Source organism: Mustela lutreola, chromosome 9, assembly GCF_030435805.1.
Source record: "Mustela lutreola isolate mMusLut2 chromosome 9, mMusLut2.pri, whole genome shotgun sequence".
Taxonomy (NCBI): Eukaryota; Metazoa; Chordata; class Mammalia; order Carnivora; family Mustelidae; genus Mustela; species Mustela lutreola.
The window spans coordinates 115852514-115873537 of record NC_081298.1 but is presented as its reverse complement, the minus strand read 5'-3'; the positions used below and the strand labels follow the sequence as shown (position 1 = coordinate 115873537).

General features: G+C 38.3%; 2 protein-coding genes and 1 long non-coding RNA gene across 6 annotated transcripts in view; 2 read left to right on the top strand and 1 right to left on the bottom strand.

The window, feature by feature from the left end:
* NDUFAF7 (NADH:ubiquinone oxidoreductase complex assembly factor 7) overlaps positions 1 to 14261 on the top strand; it is a 50198-nt gene extending 35937 nt beyond the window's left edge. For 2 of the 3 annotated variants that reach the window (XM_059188589.1, XM_059188590.1), the window contains 6 exons: positions 1661 to 1874; positions 2698 to 2756; positions 4161 to 4271; positions 6038 to 6181; positions 7516 to 7689; positions 8213 to 9148. In XM_059188589.1, coding sequence (XP_059044572.1) covers positions 1661 to 1874; positions 2698 to 2756; positions 4161 to 4271; positions 6038 to 6181; positions 7516 to 7689; positions 8213 to 8425 — 915 coding nt within the window. In that variant the 3' untranslated portion in view covers positions 8426 to 9148. Of the gene's footprint in view, positions 1 to 1660; positions 1875 to 2697; positions 2757 to 4160; positions 4272 to 6037; positions 6182 to 7515; positions 7690 to 8212; positions 9149 to 9180; positions 9280 to 12618 lie in introns of those variants that run through there. The other variant, XR_009357390.1, reaches the window with a different exon arrangement.
* The window catches only part of PRKD3 (protein kinase D3), an 83855-nt gene continuing 73068 nt past the window's right edge, over positions 10238 to 21024 (bottom strand). For both annotated transcript variants that reach the window (XM_059188586.1, XM_059188587.1), the window contains exons 15-19: positions 19266 to 19427; positions 18935 to 19033; positions 16136 to 16403; positions 13765 to 13850; positions 10238 to 12877 (exon numbers count right to left, since the gene is read on the bottom strand). In XM_059188586.1, the coding sequence (XP_059044569.1) occupies positions 12704 to 12877; positions 13765 to 13850; positions 16136 to 16403; positions 18935 to 19033; positions 19266 to 19427 (789 nt within the window). In that variant the 3' untranslated portion in view covers positions 10238 to 12703. The remainder of the gene's footprint in view (positions 12878 to 13764; positions 13851 to 16135; positions 16404 to 18934; positions 19034 to 19265; positions 19428 to 21024) is intronic.
* LOC131840525 (uncharacterized) lies at positions 14667 to 20175 on the top strand. The gene is made up of 2 exons (XR_009357391.1): positions 14667 to 14840; positions 18494 to 20175. It is a non-coding gene; the product is annotated as an uncharacterized LOC131840525 (long non-coding RNA).

Here is a 21024-nt window from a genome sequence, read left to right as displayed (position 1 = left end):
TGGGACATATAAACTCCAGATTGAGAGCGGTGGTTGAGCTCTGAGGGTGAGGGAGAACATGGGGGCTCCAACAGGAAGGGTCAGGTCACTAGGTCACTTCCCTTTAATCAGAGATAGCGGATATTTTTCCATGGATTGTTCTTTCTTCCATTCTACCTAATATTGTCTAAAAACATTAAAAAGGAGTTATTTAGGGTGCCTGGGTGGCTCAGTTGGTTAAGCAACTATTTTCAGCTCAGGTCATGATCCTGGAATCTTGGGATGAGTCCCACATTGGGCTCCCTGCTCAGTGGGGAGTCTGCTCCTTCTGACCCTCCCACTTCTCATGCTCTCTTTCTCCCTCATTCCCTCAAACAAAAAAGAAAAATTAAAAAAAGAAAATGTGGCACTAAATTTTTTTTAAAAAGGAGGAATTTGGTTTATAGTATATTATAAGTACTTGTATTTATTAAACTTTGATAGTTACACTGCTTTGGAATCAATTAGTCTTTTTTAGTTTATCTTCAGTGTATCTTGCAATTCATTGTAAAAAAAAATTCAATCTACATTTAAATGTCTTGGTGCTGTATGATTTTTGCTTGAAATTAGGAATCAAAGGCTTTTAAAAAATTTATAACATCTGACAGATAATCCTATCTATCGTATTTGTGGGGCAATAGGAAAAAGCCACTGATTTATGTTTCTGGAGCTCTATATCTCTTTAAATTGGCAAAGTCATTTGAATATTTAATAAGTTTCTCAAATAATACTGTCTTGTTTCAAGTACTTTAAATACAATCCCATAGCTCTTAAAATGTATAAAGGATACTTTCTTAGAACAAGTGTTAAGAACCTTAAAAAGCCAAAGAATTTAAAGGAATGTTAAGAAAATAGACAAAGACATATTTACAGACTTATTTTCATTTCTTGTTCATAATTTCTGAAGGATTTTTCTCTTGGGAAGTTTTTCTCTTTGTAGTTTCATTTCAAAACAGAATTCGGAAAAATCTTGTCCTTACTATCAGTCTCTACCTGCATATTTCAGATTAAAAGTAGGAGGCAAATCACCAATGAAAATTGAATTCAGATGAAAAATACTATTGATGTACTTTATGCTTTGACATTGAATTTTTAGCACTAAAATATTGATAAAATATTAGTATATTCCTTTTTCCCCATGTTTACAGCAGTTATAAAAATGTGTGTAGCTAAGAAAAAATTAAAAATGTGAAAGAATTACGAAGTTAAACCCAAGTTTTTAGTGCCACTCAAATTTTTTTTCCTGAAGTTACAGTTTAAACATCTCAAAGATGAGATTATTTCATAGACATAGTGGCTTTATAAAATTAAGGGTATCTGTGCAATGTATTTTCTTGTTCTTTTTAGATCCCTTAATCTGCTTATTTATTGGATATTAAATCTATAATTTTCATTTATTCATCAGTCTAATTTTTATTTTAGGAAACAAATAGTGTACTGTTCATCTCTTCTGTGGACAGTGTGTAATAGTTTGGTTTTGATTCTCACAGACTTCTGGAGAGTGACTTGTGTGGAGAACAGATGCCTCCAAAACCAAATTTTATTCCTGTAACATGAGCAAATTATTGAGGTAAATGGTTAGAAAACCCCAAATCTGCCCAACCCATTGTATTTTGCCCTTTACCCCTTCTTTTGTCTTTAGGTGTTCAGTCAGCTTGGATCTGTGCTGAAAAACTGTGACATTTCAATACATCTGGTAGAGGTGAGCGAAAAATTGAGTGAGATTCAAGCATTAACACTGACGGAAGAGAAGATCCCGCTAGAGCGGAATGCTGGGTCCCCCGTATGTATGAGAGGTGTTACTAAATCTGGGATTCCAATCTCGTGGTACCGAGATCTGCAGGATGTTCCAAAAGGTAATTCTTTCCCACGACGTAATGAAATCATCTTGATCGCACCCCATCCCCGCAGTGATGGTGAGCAGAGCCACAGGGGGCACGCTAATAGACTGAGGTAGTGCTGCCAGGTCCCTGACTCATGGGGAAGAGCGAATCCTTTTCTCGAAAAGAGCACTATATTAGAAAATAACATGGCTCGCAGTAGTAGCAATGTCCTGTGGTTTTGCAAAAATGACAGTGTCATCTCTGTTGTACCTTTTAGTTTTTCCTGACCCATAAGATAGTACTGATGGGGGAGGGGATGCAGGGCCCTGAGGGACGCAGCGCTGGGTGGGTGTAGTTTAACTATCTTCATCTTTTGAACGTTCTTGCTGGCCTTTTCGTGGGGGACGGAAAAATCCCTGCACCAGGCGGTTGAGGCCCTGCTCACTCCTGCAGGGGCACTCTGGTCTGGGGGAAGCCATCTCAGCAGGCCTCCGCTCAGCTGTCTTCTCAGCTGTCTCCGATGATATTAGCAAGTTCAAAGCCTCTTTGAGCTAACAAGTTTGAGTCCTGATTTCTTTCATGCCTGGTGAGGGATAAAAGATGTAACTGATTATTGAGATATTCTGGCTGTCTGATCCTGCTGTGTGGAAAATGAGAACAGTAATGTTCTTCCATCTGTTCTGCAGAGTAGGTGAAGACGTGAGGGGATGATTCTCCGTAGACGTGGCTGTGGGAGCCCCCCTGGTTCCCACACAAAATACTAGCATTTTCTTTTTTTTTTTTTTTAGTGTTCGAAAGAAAGATTTAAGTATTGCCTTAAAAATGCTGAAATTTTTTTCCTTCTGTTTTTAAATAGGGTACAGCTTTTATCTGGCGCATGAATTTTTTGACGTTCTTCCTGTGCACAAGTTTCAGGTATTGATGGGATAAAGTCATTAATTGAATAACTAAAGGCTTTATGTTGAAGGAAAAACATTTATGGTATTTAATTATTGTTGAAGGTGACTATATTTGGAATTCTGATGAATAGAAATAATTGAAAAGCAAAAGTCAAGTATTAAGTAGAACCTTCATTCTCTTAGGATGACTAGTAAGAATGCTTATTTCTCCAGGAATAAAGATGTGCACGAATTTAAGATGGTAAATGGCTATAGTACAAGGAAGGGTTACATTTAGCAAATAGCTTTAATATCCAAAGACTAAAAATGTTTCCTCATTGAAGTTGAAGTGGAAGTTCAGATATGGCGGTACTATATGTGCACCGGTAGTTTCTGAGGCTGAGAGCGTGTACTGATTTGTTAGCAGAGGCTTCGGAGTCTGCTCTCTGCTGTTGGGGGTGCCTGCCCTGCTGCTCATTTTCTGTCTGTGGCTCCACCTCTTACCTCACCAACACCAGTTCACGCCTTCCAGTCGACTCTTACTGTTCAAAGGAAATGAAGTATTGCCTTTAAAAAAAATTTTTTTTAATTTTTTTATTAACATATGATATATTATTAGCTTTAGGGGTACAGGTCTGTGAATCAGCAGGTTTACACACTTCACAGCACTCACCATAGCACATACCCTCCCCAGTGTCCATAACCCCACCACCCTCTCCCTACCCCCTCCGCCCGGCAACCAAAGTTTGTTTTGTGAGATTAAGAGTTTCTTATGGTTTGTCTCCCTCCCGATCCCATCTTGTTTCATTTATTCTTTTCCTATCCTCAGGCCCCCCACATTGCATCTCTCCTTCCTCATATCAGGGAGATCATATGATAGTTGTCTTTCTCCGATTGACTAATTTCGCTAAGCATAATACCTACCCTCTAGTTGCGACAACCCACATCATCACAAATGGCAAGACTTCACTTCATTTGATGGCTGCATAGTATTCCATTGTGTGTGTGTGTGTGTGTGTGTGTGTGTGTGTATACCACATCTTTATCCGTTCATCTGTTGATGGACATCTAGGTTCTTTCCATAGTTTGGCTATTGTAGATATTGCTGCTATAAACATTCGGGTGCACATGCCCCTTTGGATCACTACATTTGTATCTTTAGGGTAAATAATCAGTAGTGCAATTGCTGGGTCGTGGGGTAGCTCTATTTTTAACTTTTTTGAGGAACCTCCATGCTTTTTCCAGAGTGGTTGTACCAGCTTGCATTCCCACCAACAGTGTAGGAGGGTTCCCCTTTCTCCACAGTATTACCTTTTTTTGAGTGGTAAAGTAAATGTCATCTGTTGTATATGGTAGGAGGAGAAAAATAAGTTACTTTTAGCAGAGGCATTTTGAGAAAAAACTGATAAAAATGTGTTTTTATGCAATGTTTTGTGTTCAGAAAACACCCCAAGGATGGCGAGAAGTACTCATTGATATCGACCCACAAGTTTCTGATAAGCTGCGGTTTGTTTTGGCGCCTGGTGTCACACCAGCAGAAGTCTTCATACAAGTAGGAAGTTTTTTCTTCCTACTTTATTGCCAACCAAATCTTCATAGTCTCATTTTCTGAGCGTTCCTTTTTTTTTTTTTTTAAAAGATTTTATTTATTTATTTGACAGAGATCACAAGTAGCCAGAGAGGCAGCCAGAGAGAGGCGGGAAGCAGGCTCCCTGCTGAGCAGAGAGCCCGACGTGAGGCTCGACCCCAGGACCCTGGGATCATGACCTGAGCCAGAGGCAGAGGGTTTAACCCACTGAGCCACCCAGGCGCCCCGTTTTAGCATTCCTAACTTGATGAGGCTAGGGGAGAGTTGCTCGTAAGACATGAGGTGATTTTTATTAATAGTGATCGAGTCAGGAGCCTGGGTCAGATCATCTCAGGAAGGCATGACCTGAACGCCCTGTGAGGAGGAAGGTAGTGCGTGCTTACTCAGCCATGTCCTGCCCCTTCCCTCTTTCCCTCAGTTCCCTGAGACATGGTCACAGTAGCATCTGCCTGTCCAGAGAGTTTGAGGTGTGTGAAAACAACTATTTATTGAGCGCTTTGTATATATTCCTCTTAATTTTCTCATTTAATGCTCAAAACTTTATTAGTTTAATTAAGTAAGTTTGATACTAGATGGCCAGAATGGTACATTTACTGCTGCTTTCTGTTGGCCTCAAGGAGTAATAGCAAGAGTCTTTCTAACTTGGGGTCATGTGTAGGGGTCCAAAAAACCCTATGCTTGTCAGGAATGTTTGGGCTTAGATTGCCTGTTTTATTTATTTTTTTAAATCAAGAATGGTGGTGATTTTTAATAGTTTACAGCTATAGTATCTAGTGTTATATGTATATAGTTACAGACAATAAATATCCATATGGCAAAATATTCACCTCTAGAGAGACAAAAAATATCTTTGCAACTAAATAAACAGCTTTAAGTAATAATGAATAAAAATAGAAGCTGAGATAATTTTTCATCTAAAGTGATTATAGCCTATATTAGGGGCACTTGGGTGACTCAGTTGGTTAAGCATCTGCCTTTGGCTTAGGTCATGATCTGTGGGACCTAGGATTGAGCCCCCTGTTGGACTCCTTGCTCGGCAGGGAGTCTGTTTCTCCCTCTCCTCCCTGTTGATGTTCTCTTCTCTCCTTCAAATAAATAAAACCTTAAATAAAGTGACTATAGCCTATATTAAAACATTCTTATTTTAAGAGTTCAAATAATTATGAATGCCTTGTTTCATAACTAAAAATATAGCTAATATACATTTTCAAACTAAAAAAAAATATTTTATTTATCGATAGGTAAAATAGATTATTGCTGAAATTCATTCATGACATTTTATATATATATGTATATGTATGTATTTACTTATTTGGGGCAATTAATTTGGGGACTTTGTTGATAGTCTGACCTTTTAACAATAAAAAAGTGAAATTCATGAAAACTTTCTAAGAATCTACATATTATTCTAATGCAAATTACATATATGTACATGGGGTTTTCATTCTGGATGAGCAGTCCATTCTCTTTCTTTAAAAACTATATCCCAACTATGTAAAACTGTTTAATTTCTCTTAAAAGATCACTTCCTATAAGACGTACACTGACTAGTATGAGAAGGGCATTTTGAAACTTCCTTAAATGGTGAAACGTGAAAGGTTGTGTGTGGACAACGTAATGCATACGGAGAAGGAATTTATTTTTATTGTAACTAAGAAATGCTGATTGTACAAAAACCCTAAGGAAACTGTTTTCAGTAATTCATTTGGATTTACCTGTTCCCTTATTAGCGTGATGAAATAAGGGATCACGTGGAAGTGTGTCCTGAGGCCGGTGTTATCATACAGGAGCTTTCTCAGCGCATCGCACTAACCGGAGGTGCGGCACTGATCGCTGATTATGGTCATGAGGGAACGAAGACAGACACCTTCAGAGTATGTATGACTCAGGAACATGACTTCCCATCAGTTCATTGGTATCATCTCCAAAGTTAATGTTTGAAGCTCACTGAAGATCTTTACCTTTGCTTTCTATGGTGCCTCGCCTTGTAGTATTACAGTATTTATAGTGAATATTAATACATATTATAATTGCCCTTTTTTTTTTTTTAAAAAGATTTTATTTATTTATTTGACAGAGATCACAAGTAGGCAGAGAGGCAGGCAGAGAGAGAGAGAGGAGGAAGCAGGCTCCCTGCCGAGCAGAGAGCCCGATGCGGGACTCGATCCCAGGACCCTGAGATCATGACCTGAGCCGAAGGCAGCGGCTTAACCCACTGAGCCACCCAGGTGCCCTATAATTGCCCTTAACCATAGGATTTCACCTTCCACACTAGCCTTGGAACAGGGTCTGAATCGTCTACATTCTGCTTCAGCTGCAGAACCTAGGTCTGCATAGATCTTACTTAGCATCTGAATAATACAAATGGGAAGATTTTCTTAAAGTTAAGAATTTTCCCTCTCCATTTAAAAAAAATTTTTAGTACTTCTATGCAAATTTGATTTGGCTACTATGATCAGACTTTTCCTATATTTTCAATCTTTTTTCCTTTCTAGATGTATTCTTTTATTCTACCTGAGCATCCTTCCTTACGTTCTTTATCAGTTGTGTTGAATATCCTTTAATTGAAATACATTTGATTAATTGAATACTACTTTAATTGAATACTACTATTTAATTGAATACTACTAAAGTAATGCTACTTTAATTGAATACTACTATTAGTCATTTCTAGATCTGTGGTTCTCAAGTTCTAATTTTATTGTATCTTAAAACAAACAAAATACCCCTGGAGTTTTTTTTTTTTTTAAATGCTGATTCCCTACCCTTCCTTCCAGGATTCGGATTCAGTAGGTCTGGGCAGAGTGCAGTAACGTGGGCTTAGGCGATTCTGGTGCACGTAGTTGATGGATACACCTTGTCAAACACCATCCAGAGTCTGGTGAAAATTTAACTTGATTCTAGTAAGAAACAAGTTAACACACGTGCAGAACTGATGGGATCTCTACTCCATCACCACAAGCAGTAATGAAATGTGAAAGGCAGCATTTCCAGGCACCCAGTGTCACACTTTATATCAGATTTTGCACGTAGCATCTCATTTGAGGAAACGGTGCTACTATATTAAGAGTTTATAAACCACGGACTTAGGCTATGTTTTTCTTTCCAACAGTTAGGTAAAGTGTACGAAAATGATAGCATTTCTTGAATTTTGGTAATAATAACCATAAAGGAACAAAGACTCATCATTTTAAAAATTGTGTTCAAGGGGTTTTGTGGCCACAAGCTTCATGACGTCCTGACTGCCCCTGGAACGGCGGACCTCACAGCCGATGTGGACTTCAGTTATCTGCGCAGAATGGCAGGGGGACAAGTAGCTTCTCTTGGGCCAATAAAACAACAGATGTTTTTAAAAAATATGGGCATTGATGTCCGGCTGAAGGTAAGGATTTATTTCAGGATCATTAAATATTTTTATTTTGTAGTATTTCATAAAAACGTTTCAGTGATAAGATCCCCCAGCCTCAGCGCTCTTCTCAGTCAGCAGGCCCTGGATACTGTGGTCTTTCTGGTAGTGTTGGGCCTGGTGCAGCTGGGCTGCCCAGGCAGGGGCCACTGTGCATGCCCCTGCAGCTCCACACGAGCTAGCATGAAGACTTTGAATAGTGTTCATGCCCAGTAGGAAAAGTTGATTGTGTTTATGGGGATAATTTTAGAAGGGTCCTGAAGACATCTTAACTCTTCAGTGAAAATCAAACCACCTGGTAATGTTTGTTAAACATACAAATCCACAGGTTTGGGTCTTAGCAACCTATGTTTTTAATAAGCACCCCATGATTCTAAGGCAGGTCATGAGAAATCCCACGTGAAGTCCTGCTTTACTCAGCAGCCAGTGGTCATTAGCATTGCTGCATGTAACCAGGAATCCTTCTAGTTATTTTTACTAAGAAGTTTTTTCTTTTCAGGTTCTTTTAGACAAATCAGATGAGCCAGCCAGGCAGCAGTTACTTCATGGGTATGATATGTTAATGAATACTCAGAAGATGGGAGAAAGATTTAATTTTTTTGCCTTGCTGCCTCATCAGAGACTTCACGGGAGAAGCCATCCGATGGATGCGTGCCAGTCGAAGCCCTCTGTGTCACCTGTAGCTGGGTTTGGTGAACTTACCTGGCGGTGATCTCAGTGTGGTCATTTTACCCCTAAGTCTGCCTAAGAAAGCAAAATAAAGGGACATGTTTCATATATCACAGGTAAAATAAGTATTACAATATTTTATGTCTTTATCACCAATAAAAGTGGACAGTCTTACATACAGTACAATTAAATATTGATCTTTTACGGCTGTGTCTGGCTTTTGGCACAATTGTGTGCTTTTGGCTTAATGAAACAAGTTACTGAGAAACTAAGTGTCCTTTATTAAGGCTAGTTGCTGTATTTTTATTTTAAAAAATAAACATGAACACTGACTGGTTTAGCAAAAACTGAAACCTAATTGGCCTTTCATAGGGAATGGATTAAATAGAACTATCCATATATTATTTTTTAAAAATGAGGTAGAGCAGTATGTTCTGACTCATCTCTAAGAATATGGGAAGTGAAAAAAGTATAGTGGAGAATGTTTTATAGTTATGATTCCATTTTTGTTGGGGGAAAAGCTACATTTAAAGAAATGCTTGTAACTAATTTCATAAAAATTAATATATTAGTGCAGACTGGTTGTTTTCTGTGGTGGTTCTTGTATATAAAATGTAAGGAAAGGATGCCTAGTAATCACTATTAAATATCCCATTGTGGAAGTGGGTTTTCAGGGTGGAAACTGTTCTCCTTTGTGGTAAATTTTCTACCCTCTACTTCTGTGAATTTTATAATTAAAAAACTTTAGGGATGCCCAGGTGGTTCAGTCTGAGTGTCTGACTCTTGATTTCAACTTAGGTCATGGTCTCAGGGGTTGTGGGATCTCCAGTCCCACGTCAGGCTCCATACGCAGCGTGGAGTTTGCTTGGGAGTCTCCCTCTCCCTCTCTCAAAATAAGTAAGTAAAATCTTAAAAAAATATTTAGGTGCCAGTAAAACTAGCAAACCTAACATGTACCTGATATATGAGTTAAGAGTAAATGCAGACTGTGTTAGCAGGAATCATTTTCTGATCTGAACTAATTCTCCCTCATTTTCAGATAAATGTCAAGTTTTCATTCTGTAAATTCTCATTTTTTGGTTCACAGAACGTTTATATTAATACCAGACATATACCTTCTGAAGAATTACTATATTGGAAATAGAAATTTACAGTGAGATTAAAGGAAAAGAGTATGAGATGTATGTTTTGAATTTATAGCTTAACTATATTGAAAGTTCACTGGCAGAGTGATCAGTTCTTGGCTTTCTGTTGCTCATTTGGCTTAACTCAGAACAGGACTAGTATTCTGTGTCTTACTCTCAAGTAGGAAGATAGAGACGGCTTGTTTTTCACATGCTGCCCCACCTTGCACCATTCATAACCACCTTTACTTTTTTCCAAAGACTTGGCTGTTGAATTTTTGGAAGGTGAAAATGCCCAACATTGGCCCCTCTCAGTTGTTTAATAGTTTTTGTAATTAATGGGGGGAATCAGACAATGCCTTGTGTCTTAAAACCTAGAAAATTTACTTGAATGGCATTTGGCTTATTTAAGTCTTGTAGAAGTTACAATAGTTGAATATTTGATGGTAGCTCCTGACAACTTTGTAGTTATAATTATTCTAAACTTCCATGCCAAGAAAAAAGACCTCCAGATAATTACCTCAAATTTCATATAAAATTGAAATAATGAGTTATTTTTTATTTTAGGTAGTTAAAAAAAAATCAGTGTTTTAAATATAGCATTAGTTCCATTTACAAATACTATTTCCAAAATAATACTTTTACCAAGGCCTGGGAAAATAACACAACCAAGTAAAATTTTCTTTGGATACCTCTATTAGAGATAATGCTCAGGTTTTCACATGGAAAAGTATGGTGATATGGAAATACATTTTATTATCAAGCTTCTTTGAGGATATTTACAAAAAGTGGGATGTAACAAAAAATATAAAAATGTACGGAACAGTGTCATTATAGACTACTTTGTACATTATCAAATGTTTCTAACAATTCTTATACAAAAACAACTTCAAGACAAAAAAAGGTTATGCAGGTTATACAATATCTGGAGTAAATGACAACTCCAAATTATCTGACAGTGCCTTTACAAATTTTTTTAGAAAACTTCTTATGCATTCAACAACACAAACAAAAAGAGTGCAATTAATTTCATGGCTTGTAAAGTTTGATTATGTAAGTATAGCACACATCATTCCAGTTAATTTTCACCTTAGGCAGTAAAACCAAAACCACAATAGGGTGCCTCGGGACTCAGAATCACTCCATTTTAGTATGTTGGTATAAGCTTACTTTGGACAGATTTGGGGAAGTCATCCTTTAGCACAGAGAAAATACATTTCTAAAAGGTTTTGCAAAATTTGACTAAATTTTTTAACCTCCCATAGGAGATTGAATACTACGAGACATGGTGGAGAGTATGAGTAGGCAGTACAGCACAGTGGTTGGGGGGTGGGGAGGACAGAGGGACGGGAGCCACACTGCCAGGGTTCACGTCCACATACTGTGACCCTCCACAGCTGGTTACTTAATCTTCCTGTGCCTCAGTTTCCTGATCTGTGAGATGAAGTCCATAATGCACATACTTTGTGACTGTTGTGAGGGTAGTAAGTAAAATGTGTAAAGAGCTCGGAACACAGGAGACTGCACAGTGGCTCCTCTCTCAACGGTACACTCAGCCTAGATAATGGAGTAGCTTCAGGGCTCTCTCAAGGCCCTCTCTGACTCCAACTATTTGTATCCAGGGACATTCTTTTGCTACCTCATTCAGTGGGACAATGTTACCTAACACTTCTATAGTTCTTAGTTTATTGAGTAAGAATATTTTCATACATAGCCCAGCTTCACAACAGCATTGTGAGAGGCAAGAATTATGGTCTTCATTTTACAGATTGAGATTTTGAGGCTCAGACAGATTGGAGCCCAGACTTAAGACCAGATTTTCTGAATCCAAATCTTTTGCTCTTTTTTGGGGGGTGGGGGTGGGAATAGTTTGCAGTGATTACTGTGGAATGAAGAAACAAAAAGCCACTAGTTTTTTTTTTAAAATAAGGGGGTGATCCCAGATCTTAAACTTTTTGGGGAGAGAAAACTATTAGTAACTTTGTAAAAGCTATGAAAAAGTCTAACCTCTTAAACATTGTATCTGAGTAGAAAAACCCTTCTTTAGTGGGCTGCTGGTGCTGAAATGTTAAAAAGAAATAGTAATAAGGGTAGGGCTACAGTATTAGCAGAGCAAATGAAAGAGTAAAATAAATGCTTCATGCTCTACCCACCCACTGCCTCAAACTGCTTAAAAGAACGGATTTAAAAACATTCCAGATATCTGTAAACCCTTCCAATAAACTAGGGGAAGAAAAAACGGATACACTCTTTGCTGTTCTTCTCTGTAGCATTAGCTGATCCTGCACTGGCCTTACTTTTAATAATTTTCTTCCTCAAATTATTCAACTCTGTGTAAAGATAAACTGTGTAAGAAAAGTTCAGCTCTTTCCTCACTGAACACTGGAAGCCAGCTGTGGCATTCTGGTGGTCCAGCAGGAACGTGAGTACAGAGCACAGATGCTGATCGAGGAGCAGACAGACCAGCAGGCCCTCCTTCAGGTTCTGTGACACCAACTGTCCCAAATTATCTTAGAGGCTGTTCCAACATACAAAGGGGACTAACTTAATTTTTATGTTGTAGAGAGCATATTAAGAGTTCAGCTCCAAAGGTTAGGGATCATGGTTTTGACTCTTGACTCACCTAAAAAAAGAAAGAAAGAAAAAAAAAAAGTATAACAGCCTAGCGTCTAGGAAACATTTCTAGGCACCTAGGAAAAACCCCTCCTGTCTCTGGTTAAACAAATGCCTAGAGCCTGCAGAGGAAATCTCAGGCTGGTGGCCCCTCCTCAGTTAGCTTTTAAATGCAAACCTGCTTAGAACTCTTAAGTGATTTCATCAAGATATTCAATGGCTGGACTAAGCTTTCCTTTTTCTCCTTTTTAAAAAACAGTGTAAGAACATTTGGAAAGGGAAGATAAATTAAATGCCACTATAGTACTAAAGTGAAGGATTAGGAAAAAATACAAAAACCAATCATTACTATGCTATAAAAATTTAGGAAATGCTTCATCTTGGTTCCATTGTGTATTTTTATTACTCAGTTTCCCCTCTTGTATCTACTCATAATGAACTACAGTACTGGCGTCACTGATTGCTTATCCTGTTTCCCCATGTCTTTGCACCCTTGCAGATGACAACCTACAAACAACAGCTGTGCAGTAAAACATCAGTACATAAAATGAAATCCTTCCTTATTGAAGTTAGCTCATTGATAATTAAGGATCTTCTTCCATATCATCTGGATTGGGAGCCATAATGAAGTGCTTTGGGTATACAAGATTGTGGGTGTATGCATGTATTTCCCAGCGGGCATCGTCACTTTCATGTGTAATGTAACGTTCACCGATGCGAGTTTCAAATTCTCTAAGGTCAAGCCAAGTCTGATAGTCCTAGAAAAAAAATGAGGTGATTATAAAGTATAAAAGTAACAAAATACTGTGAATTTTTTTTCTTAGCACCCTAGTCACAAAATTGACAACCTAAACCCAATACCAAAAGTACTTGCTATACTGTAAGTTCCATTTGTAATATTTAAATTAGCAATGTTAAATACTTTTTCAAATTTAGAATCTCTAATGAAGTAACCAGTTTCTACAACTAAAAAAAAAAATTTGCCTGAGGCTTCTGAGATGGCTAATAATAATCACTAAAACATCCTGTTCTATACTCTGACTGTACACCCACATATTACTCCTCAAACCAGGGGAAAGTACTTAGAATCTCCTACCAGGGTAATTTAATAATCATGGAGACTGACTAAGACTGCATTTGTTTTGAAGTTAATGCTACTCCCTACTCTCTTTAAAACAGTTCTAAAGCTTCTCTTTACTCTGAAGTTTGGGGGTATCTTTTGACAGATCTATGCAACAGCTTTTGGGGGGACTTCAGCCAAATCGCATTAAATGGCATTTCTGATCTCATCAATGCAAATATGAATCTTTTAGTGGATAATTTTAAAGTAAAATATATTTGACAAAATAATATGCTTATCTTACAAAAAGGTGGTATGAAACATAAGGTTCTATAAAAAGGCTAAATCACTGCTTTTCAGTTCATGGGAGTTTAACTGTCTAGAAGTTTTACATTTCAGTGGCTTACTGCAAAACCTCCAGAGATGCAGCCACAGGATAAATTAATCACTAAAGAAAACTTAACAGTATTCTAAGACGAGGAGAATCTGTTGATCTTAGAGTGGTTTCAGTAGGGAAGACAAAGTACAATGAATGGCCTGAATGAGGATCACCAGAGAGACGAGGGTTTTTTTTTGTCTTTTTACCTGCAGCCAGGGATGACTAAGAGATTTGTCCACACTGTAACGTTTTCTCATCTTCACTTGAAGTAGGTTGTTGATCAAATCAATTGCTAAGAGAAAAGACAAAATCAGACACGTAAATTTGGGTATATGGAGCAAACCAAACCTGTGAGTCTTAGAAGGCAGCAGTTCAAATCACAGAAATACAGGGTCGAGGGTTTTGCTTCTCAAGGCTGCAGTCTTAACAGCGACCCTGCGCAACTACCCTGTTAGGATCCATAAATGTTCACTGCACTTAGTACACGTTCACATGCACACTGAATGTGTGCAGAGTACACATTCAGTGTGGCAGAGGGTCGGTGAGTGCCTGCTGCCGTTACTCTGTTTTGTTGTCTACAAAATGAGGTTGTTGTAAAGATGAAATAACACATGTAAAGAGCTTAGAATTGTGCCTAGCACGTAAGTGCTAGTTATGGCTATTATTATTTCAAAATGAATTAAAAAAACTGATCAAAGACCAACTCACTGTTTCCCCCAAAGACACCATTCCCTAGTCCCTGGCTTGGTCTGCTAAGGAGCCAAAGCTGCTGGCTTCCTCTACAAATGGGGCCAGACTAACAGGGTAACTTATTACCACAAGTTCACACTCAAACAAGCGTGGTATTTGGTGTGTATAATAACAGTAAGTATGCTGGCATACTTATTTTATCCAGTTATTTTTTTTTTTTTTTTTAAGATTTTATTTATTTATTTGACAGAGAGAGATCACAAGTAGGTAGAAAGGCAGGCAGAGAGAGAGAGGAGGAGGAAACAGGCTCCCTGCCGAGCAGAGAGCCCGATGTGGGACTCGATCCCAGGACCCTGAGATCATGACCTGAGCCGAAGGCAGCGGCTTAACCCACTGAGCCACCCAGGCGCCCTTATCCAGTTATTTGAAGAAATGAAGCAACTGCAAAACCATAACCTCCGTGTGACTGCGTCCTGACTACAGTGCAGTGTGACAGTACGTTTGAAATACAGACACAAAAGCCTGGACCCAGGGATGAGCCAAATGAAACGTTCACATCATACCCACTCTGTTTCTCTTCTGCATACCACAGGTATTTTAATTATGAACTCTCGGTTCCAAATACTTAAAACTTTTACCCGGTGTTGCTTAAGTGGATGTCCATCATGTGCAACAGAATCATTTGGGGTCTTTATTAAAATGCATTCCTAGTGTCACGCCAGCTGGTGAGGTGGAAGCTCTGGGATATAGCCAGGGGGTTTGGGTTTAGTCCACTCACCCCCTGATGGTGCTGACAGAAGAGGTCTGCAGACCACACTGCCCGAGGAACTCTAAGAGAAACCTCATCTATACTTCAATTAGCTGTTCATTACCAAGTAAGCCTGCTACTGTTCTTACAGGTTGTTCCTCAAACTTCCCCTGTTTAATGGGCTGTTAATCCCTATGATGAGATCTGGTACTTCTGGAAAACAAAGAAAACCCTTGTTCCAAAGGTTGGCAAAATCCAGGTGGGGTATTTTCCCAGTAGGATTCCACTCAACATGCGGCTGCTAAATAACTTGTGTGCTCTGCCCGACAGTATCAAAAAGTAAAAGAGGGACAGCCGAGGCATTCTTCATGCGTACAGAACCCCAGCTTGCAAGCTCAAAAACCGGTAATGGGCAGGGAAAATAGATGTATTCTGCTTCCTAGGACTGGACCCTGGGAGGGCTACAAATAAACTGGAAAATGTCTATAAAGTTCATTCTAGATATAAAGAACCTGAAAGATCTCCATTCAAGGAGCTTACAATCTAGTTCTGAAAATAAGTAATTATGAAAAGAAAGAATAAGGAAAAATATCTCCGCCTAGTAGCCTGAGTTGATCTTACCAAGTTTAGAGGAGGGGCTCAAGGAAGATTTCATAGATGTGCCACAGTCCTGAAGGACTAAAAGGATTTCAGTAACAAGGAAGAGGGACTGTAGGCAGGGGAAAGGCCTAAGCAAAATGCAGAAAAGTAGGCGGGAAGAGAAAAGAACTAGTTTTATGGAGGGGAGGACAGCAGGTAGACTCGGGCTGTCTCAGGGAGACCTACATAGCTGCAATGTGGTTAAAAGGAGGCCAAGGTGTTTGGGGCAGATTGAGACAAAAGTAGGGCCGGGAAAGTGTCTAATGGATAGGACTGTTAAGATATTTTAGTAGTTTCTAAAGGAGGAACCTGGGGCCTGGATTAGTGCTATAAGGAAATGAGAGAAGAGACAATGCAGAAGGAAGAGTGCTCAAAAACTGGTTGAATTTGAAAGATGAATATGAGAAATTTAAAAAGATGAGGCAAAAGAGACAGGCTGATTTGAGATCACAAAGATTTTTAGACTAAAGGGCATAGAGCTGAAACTTTTTTTCCCTTACCTTCACCAGAAATTTCTCTCCAGGGATTTGGTGGGTACATAAATGCAGCATTTTGGATTTGGTCATTTATATCTTCATCTTCATTAAAAGGAAATGTGCCACTGAGGCTAACATAGACGATAACTCCCACTGACCACATATCTAGAGAACGGTTGTAACCTTTGCTCCTGAGAACTTCAGGGGCTAAGTACGCCGGAGTTCCTACCACAGATCTCCTGAATGACTTTTCACCAATGATGCGTGCAAAACCAAAGTCACACAGTTTCACCTGGAAATAAAAAGATGATGCTAATTTTGCATTTTCATCTGTCAGTCAATCTATACATACCTGTCCCTAAGTATGATACCGAGTCATTTCAACACACCTGCCAACATATGTACTGATTTACGAATGTCAAATGAATGCAGGTGGGGAAATTATAAAATACCCTTTTGCCAAAAGGCAGGTACATTTATAACCCTGTGATGTATTACTGACATAGTGTGAAGAGCTTTCCTAGTGCTTATTTCAAAAAACCAGTTTTTTGAAAGTTCTAGCTTTCAGAATGCCAGAAAAACCAGACTGGTGGTATAAGTGGTCAAAGTTTTATGATGAAATACGAAGGCACTGATTTTTTAGCATTTGGCTTTTAAGGAGCTACTTTATCATCCGTGAGCAGAAATTATGTGTCTCATTTTTGAATCCTCAGTAAATAGTGCCTGGACACATAAAGGTACTCATAAATTTACGCTGAATGAAAAATAAGTTGGTATTTAAAAACTGACCCTTTATCCTAGAATCTGTATTCCTGAGGATTACTATCGGTTGGCAAGTAAACTGAGGTGTAGTAAAGAGAACTAGTACTGTAGCCCTCAGAAGAGCAAGGCTAGAGTCTGCATGAAAGAATCAGCAAAATGATGACTAGTCAGACTTTGGATCTGGAAAAACGAGGTCTATTTGAAGGTAGCCACAGTCACTATAATATCCTTTTGGAAAGAGTGTTCTAGAAATGTGATGAGCTTGGCAGAGCTCAGAGCCCTTATCTTGCTGCCCATCTTCTAGAAGAAGTTTGGGTTTTAGGGAGTAATGATACATTCATGCTAAATAAGCAAATGCCAAGTATTTTCCAGAGGAAATTCCCTGACTTACAAAATGTCTTCACAAAAAGCATTATGATCAGTTGATGAAAAAAGGGATTTGGCCTCTACAACCAACGGTATAACAGTGCCTGGAAAGCAAAGATGAAGGTGTATTCAAATACTTCTTGTTATTACTAAGACATGGACCCTGGTGCATGTTTTATGATTATTCTGTGTCTTTACTGAATGTGGCTCCCTCTAAGTCCTAGAACAGGATTATTAACCATGCAGACATGTGAACTCTCTTTGCTGTTGTTGTTACATGCCATATTTCTAGTAACATCTTGATAAAGATGCCATGGCAGTCTGGCAACTGAATAAGAAAGTGTGGTCATAGCTAGTACTTGGGCAACAAGAAATGTCAAGGAAATGATGTTTTCCCTTTGTTCCTCTCAGAAGTCAGAAAATTTTAGCCTCACTGTAGGGGTGTGCATCCTTCGCCCAGACTATTCTGAAGATCAAATGAGATGATAACGTATGGAAACACTTTATTACAAACATCACACCAACTGCTAGGGAACCCTTTTCGACCTCACAATGATAGGGAATCCCTTTTAACAACACAGGCATTACAAAGCAATAGGATTACTTCCTTGTAAGAGTAATTTTTAAAAATAATCTTTTTGGGGTGCCTGGGTGGCTCAGTTGGTTAAGCAATTTTCTTGGGCTCAGGTCATGATCCTGGAGTCTTGGGATTGAGCCCCCACATCGTGCTATCTGCTCAGTGGGAAGCCTGCTTCTCCCTCTGACCCTACCTCCTCTCCTGCTTTCTCTCACTCTCAAAGAAATAAAATCTTTAAAATATATATATATTTTTCTTTGAATGACAATTTGAGTTGTATTTAACTCAGGTAAAATAAATCATTGTCCTTGGTCTAGCCATCTAACTATGCATTTTTCCAATCAATCAATCAATCAATCAATAATAGTTTGTCAACAGATATTCTAGCTGATTGGAAAATTCACCAGTGATAACCATGAAAAACATTTATGGGTACTCCCAACAATATATTATTCCTCAGGAAAACTTCCAAACTACGGGTTTATGAAGCATTTTCTTAGGTTATGAAATAATTTTGGAACAGGATCAACATTCTTTAGTGAAATGAAATTTAACCAAGTAAAAAAATCAATGCATCCCACACAGGACACAGACATATAAACATACACGCGTGAGTGCACAAAGGGGATATATATGTGTGAGTGATGGCAGTAATGGGAAATGTAATTCTTTCACAGGTTTTGGTGAAATGTTTGAAATAAAGTGCTCTGAAGAGGAAGGAAAATTGGCCGCCTGCCTCAAAACCTAGTGTCTCCCCCCCTAAATCTACTGTCCCCTACTGCAGGGTTACCCGTTTTTATGGGGAATTTGTCCCAAGCACCAGGCACCAGCCAAGATTGACTCTCCTCGCTTCATTCCCAAACCCCAGGAAGAAGTGAACTGCAGTCCATGTGCAAAAAGTTATTCCTTGAGGTCTGGTTAAATCCAAAAAGTCTTAATGAAAATAATATAATAAGGTCGGAGTTCAAATTATGTCAAGTATTAATCCTCACTGGCAGTTATAGGCCAATTCCTTCTGTTAAGATGGCTATAAGTCTGAATTTACTGCTTTCCCTTTTATTACTTGGCTGCTCTGTAATACTGTCAGATACTTAAAAAGGTTCTAAAGAGTATCTCACCTGAGGAAATGGCTCCGCTGATGCGAGCAGCACATTTTCCGGCTTTAAATCACAGTGCACAATATTTTTAAAATGTAGATTCCTCAAGGCAACTAGGATCTGTTATTAAAGAAAACAGAATTTTTTCAGTGCTTTGAAAAAATCATAAACCCCCACCTGAGCTCTTGAATGGTATGATAATTTGAAAAGTCTACTACAGTTTGTCAAGTTTTAACTGAAGTGTTACTCTGTTCTTCAAAGTTAAAAATTCCCAAAATAACCCAAAATGTAAAAGCATGCCATTTCTCTGTTTTCAAGTACTGTTTAAAAAAAAAAAAAAAAGTTAAAGTACCTGTGTGACCATGAATTTAGTAATTCGTTCTGGAAGTCGACTTTTCTCACTGGATAGAATCATTTCCAACATATCTCCATGCAGTTTTTCCATTACTACAAACACTCGTTCTGGAGTTTCAAACATACATTCCAGGTTTACAATCCCAGGATGGTGCAAATTCTGGAGAGTTGCAGGATACGGATATGACCAACATAAGTAGAAAAATAATTTTACTATGCAAACATCTAACAATGTACTGCGACTGTCTGGAATACATGGCATAGAAAGAAAAACAAAAATAAGCTGTAAAAGCAAACGAATAGGATCATGGATCGGATTTTCCAAGATCTGTAGTGCAATGGATGCCCTGAGGGGAAAGGAGGTCTTTCCAGGTAATTACATAAGTGTCCTTGTCCATTACTACTACATTTTTCTTCCTCATCTTTTTAGTCTTCTGACGCTGTGGTAATTTTATGCTGTCCATGAACAGACACCAACTGCCAATCAAATTTTAGCTAACTACACAGAGCTTTAGCTCTTTGGGGCTGTATCTGTGGAGGTCTGTGCTCAAGAGATGGTTCTGTTTTTAGGGTAGTTATTTATCTAAGTCTGCATTCTCAATCACATCTGCATTTGGTTTTCCTGCTTTCAGGCTCAAGATCTCTACCTCCATCTTCACGCTTCTTAAGCACCACTATGTTACCAGGGTTGCAAAAATATAAACCTGAATGTGACACTGTTTCTGCTAATAAAAAAGCCATCTATCTTACTGATTAAAAAACAAAAACCTTCCTCAAAAGCAAATTATCTTAAGTCAGCTATGCTCAAAAATATTCCATGGTTTTCTAGTCCTGGATATAAATCTATTCCTCTGCTTAGACTTTCATATCTTCATTAAAGGTGATTAAACTTTTTATTATTAGAAGTATATTTTTGTTATGTTTTTATCTTTATTATAGGTACCTAATTATGCTAAAAGGAGAAACTTCTTTTTGGCTTATGTGAGGCTGAACACCATCTCTAAAATGTTTTTTGAATTTGCCATTATCTCTCAATTCCCATTGTGGTGGCTTTAATTCGAGCTCACATTACCTCTCTCTATGGCGATAGAGTTTTCACCTAACACTATATATACATGCAACAATGTTTATCCCACGGTACTGTGTCATGTGTACACATCTCACTCTGTATCCTAGTAAGTTCCCTGACAGCAGAGACTGTCTTAGTCATTTTAGCTCAATGTCTGAATCATGGTGTTTTTAAAAATGACTAGCAAGTGTAAAATACTGTTTACTAATCAACTTAAAATAATTTAATGAGATGGTATTCCAAGCAGCAAAATAAAAAAAAAAAAAGAGAATTTTATATAGTAAAAAAAAGTGACATGGGTGTGATAATAGTAGCGAGCAGGGGAAGATTCAGAATATCACAAATTTGATCAACATAGAATTCTAAGTGTGGTTGGCTATCCCCATGCTGTAGTTGTCTTGAAAGTTCTTCCCCACCCCCAGTCCTGTAAACAGTACACAAACACAAAAACAGAAGTATGCTATAACATTATTGTCTCTTAACATCCTCTGTTTGTTTAAATGTCCTGTTTCCTCTGGAGTCTTTTGGTAAATTATACTTTCATAGAGAATCATTTTCTCGAGGTTTTCAAATTTATTTGATAGAGCTGGGAAAGGCAGCATCTTAAAATGCCTTTAAATTTTTTTCACTATTTGTGGTCCTCTCCCCAAGATGTTCTTATTTCTCTTATTTTTGCTTTCCTTTATTA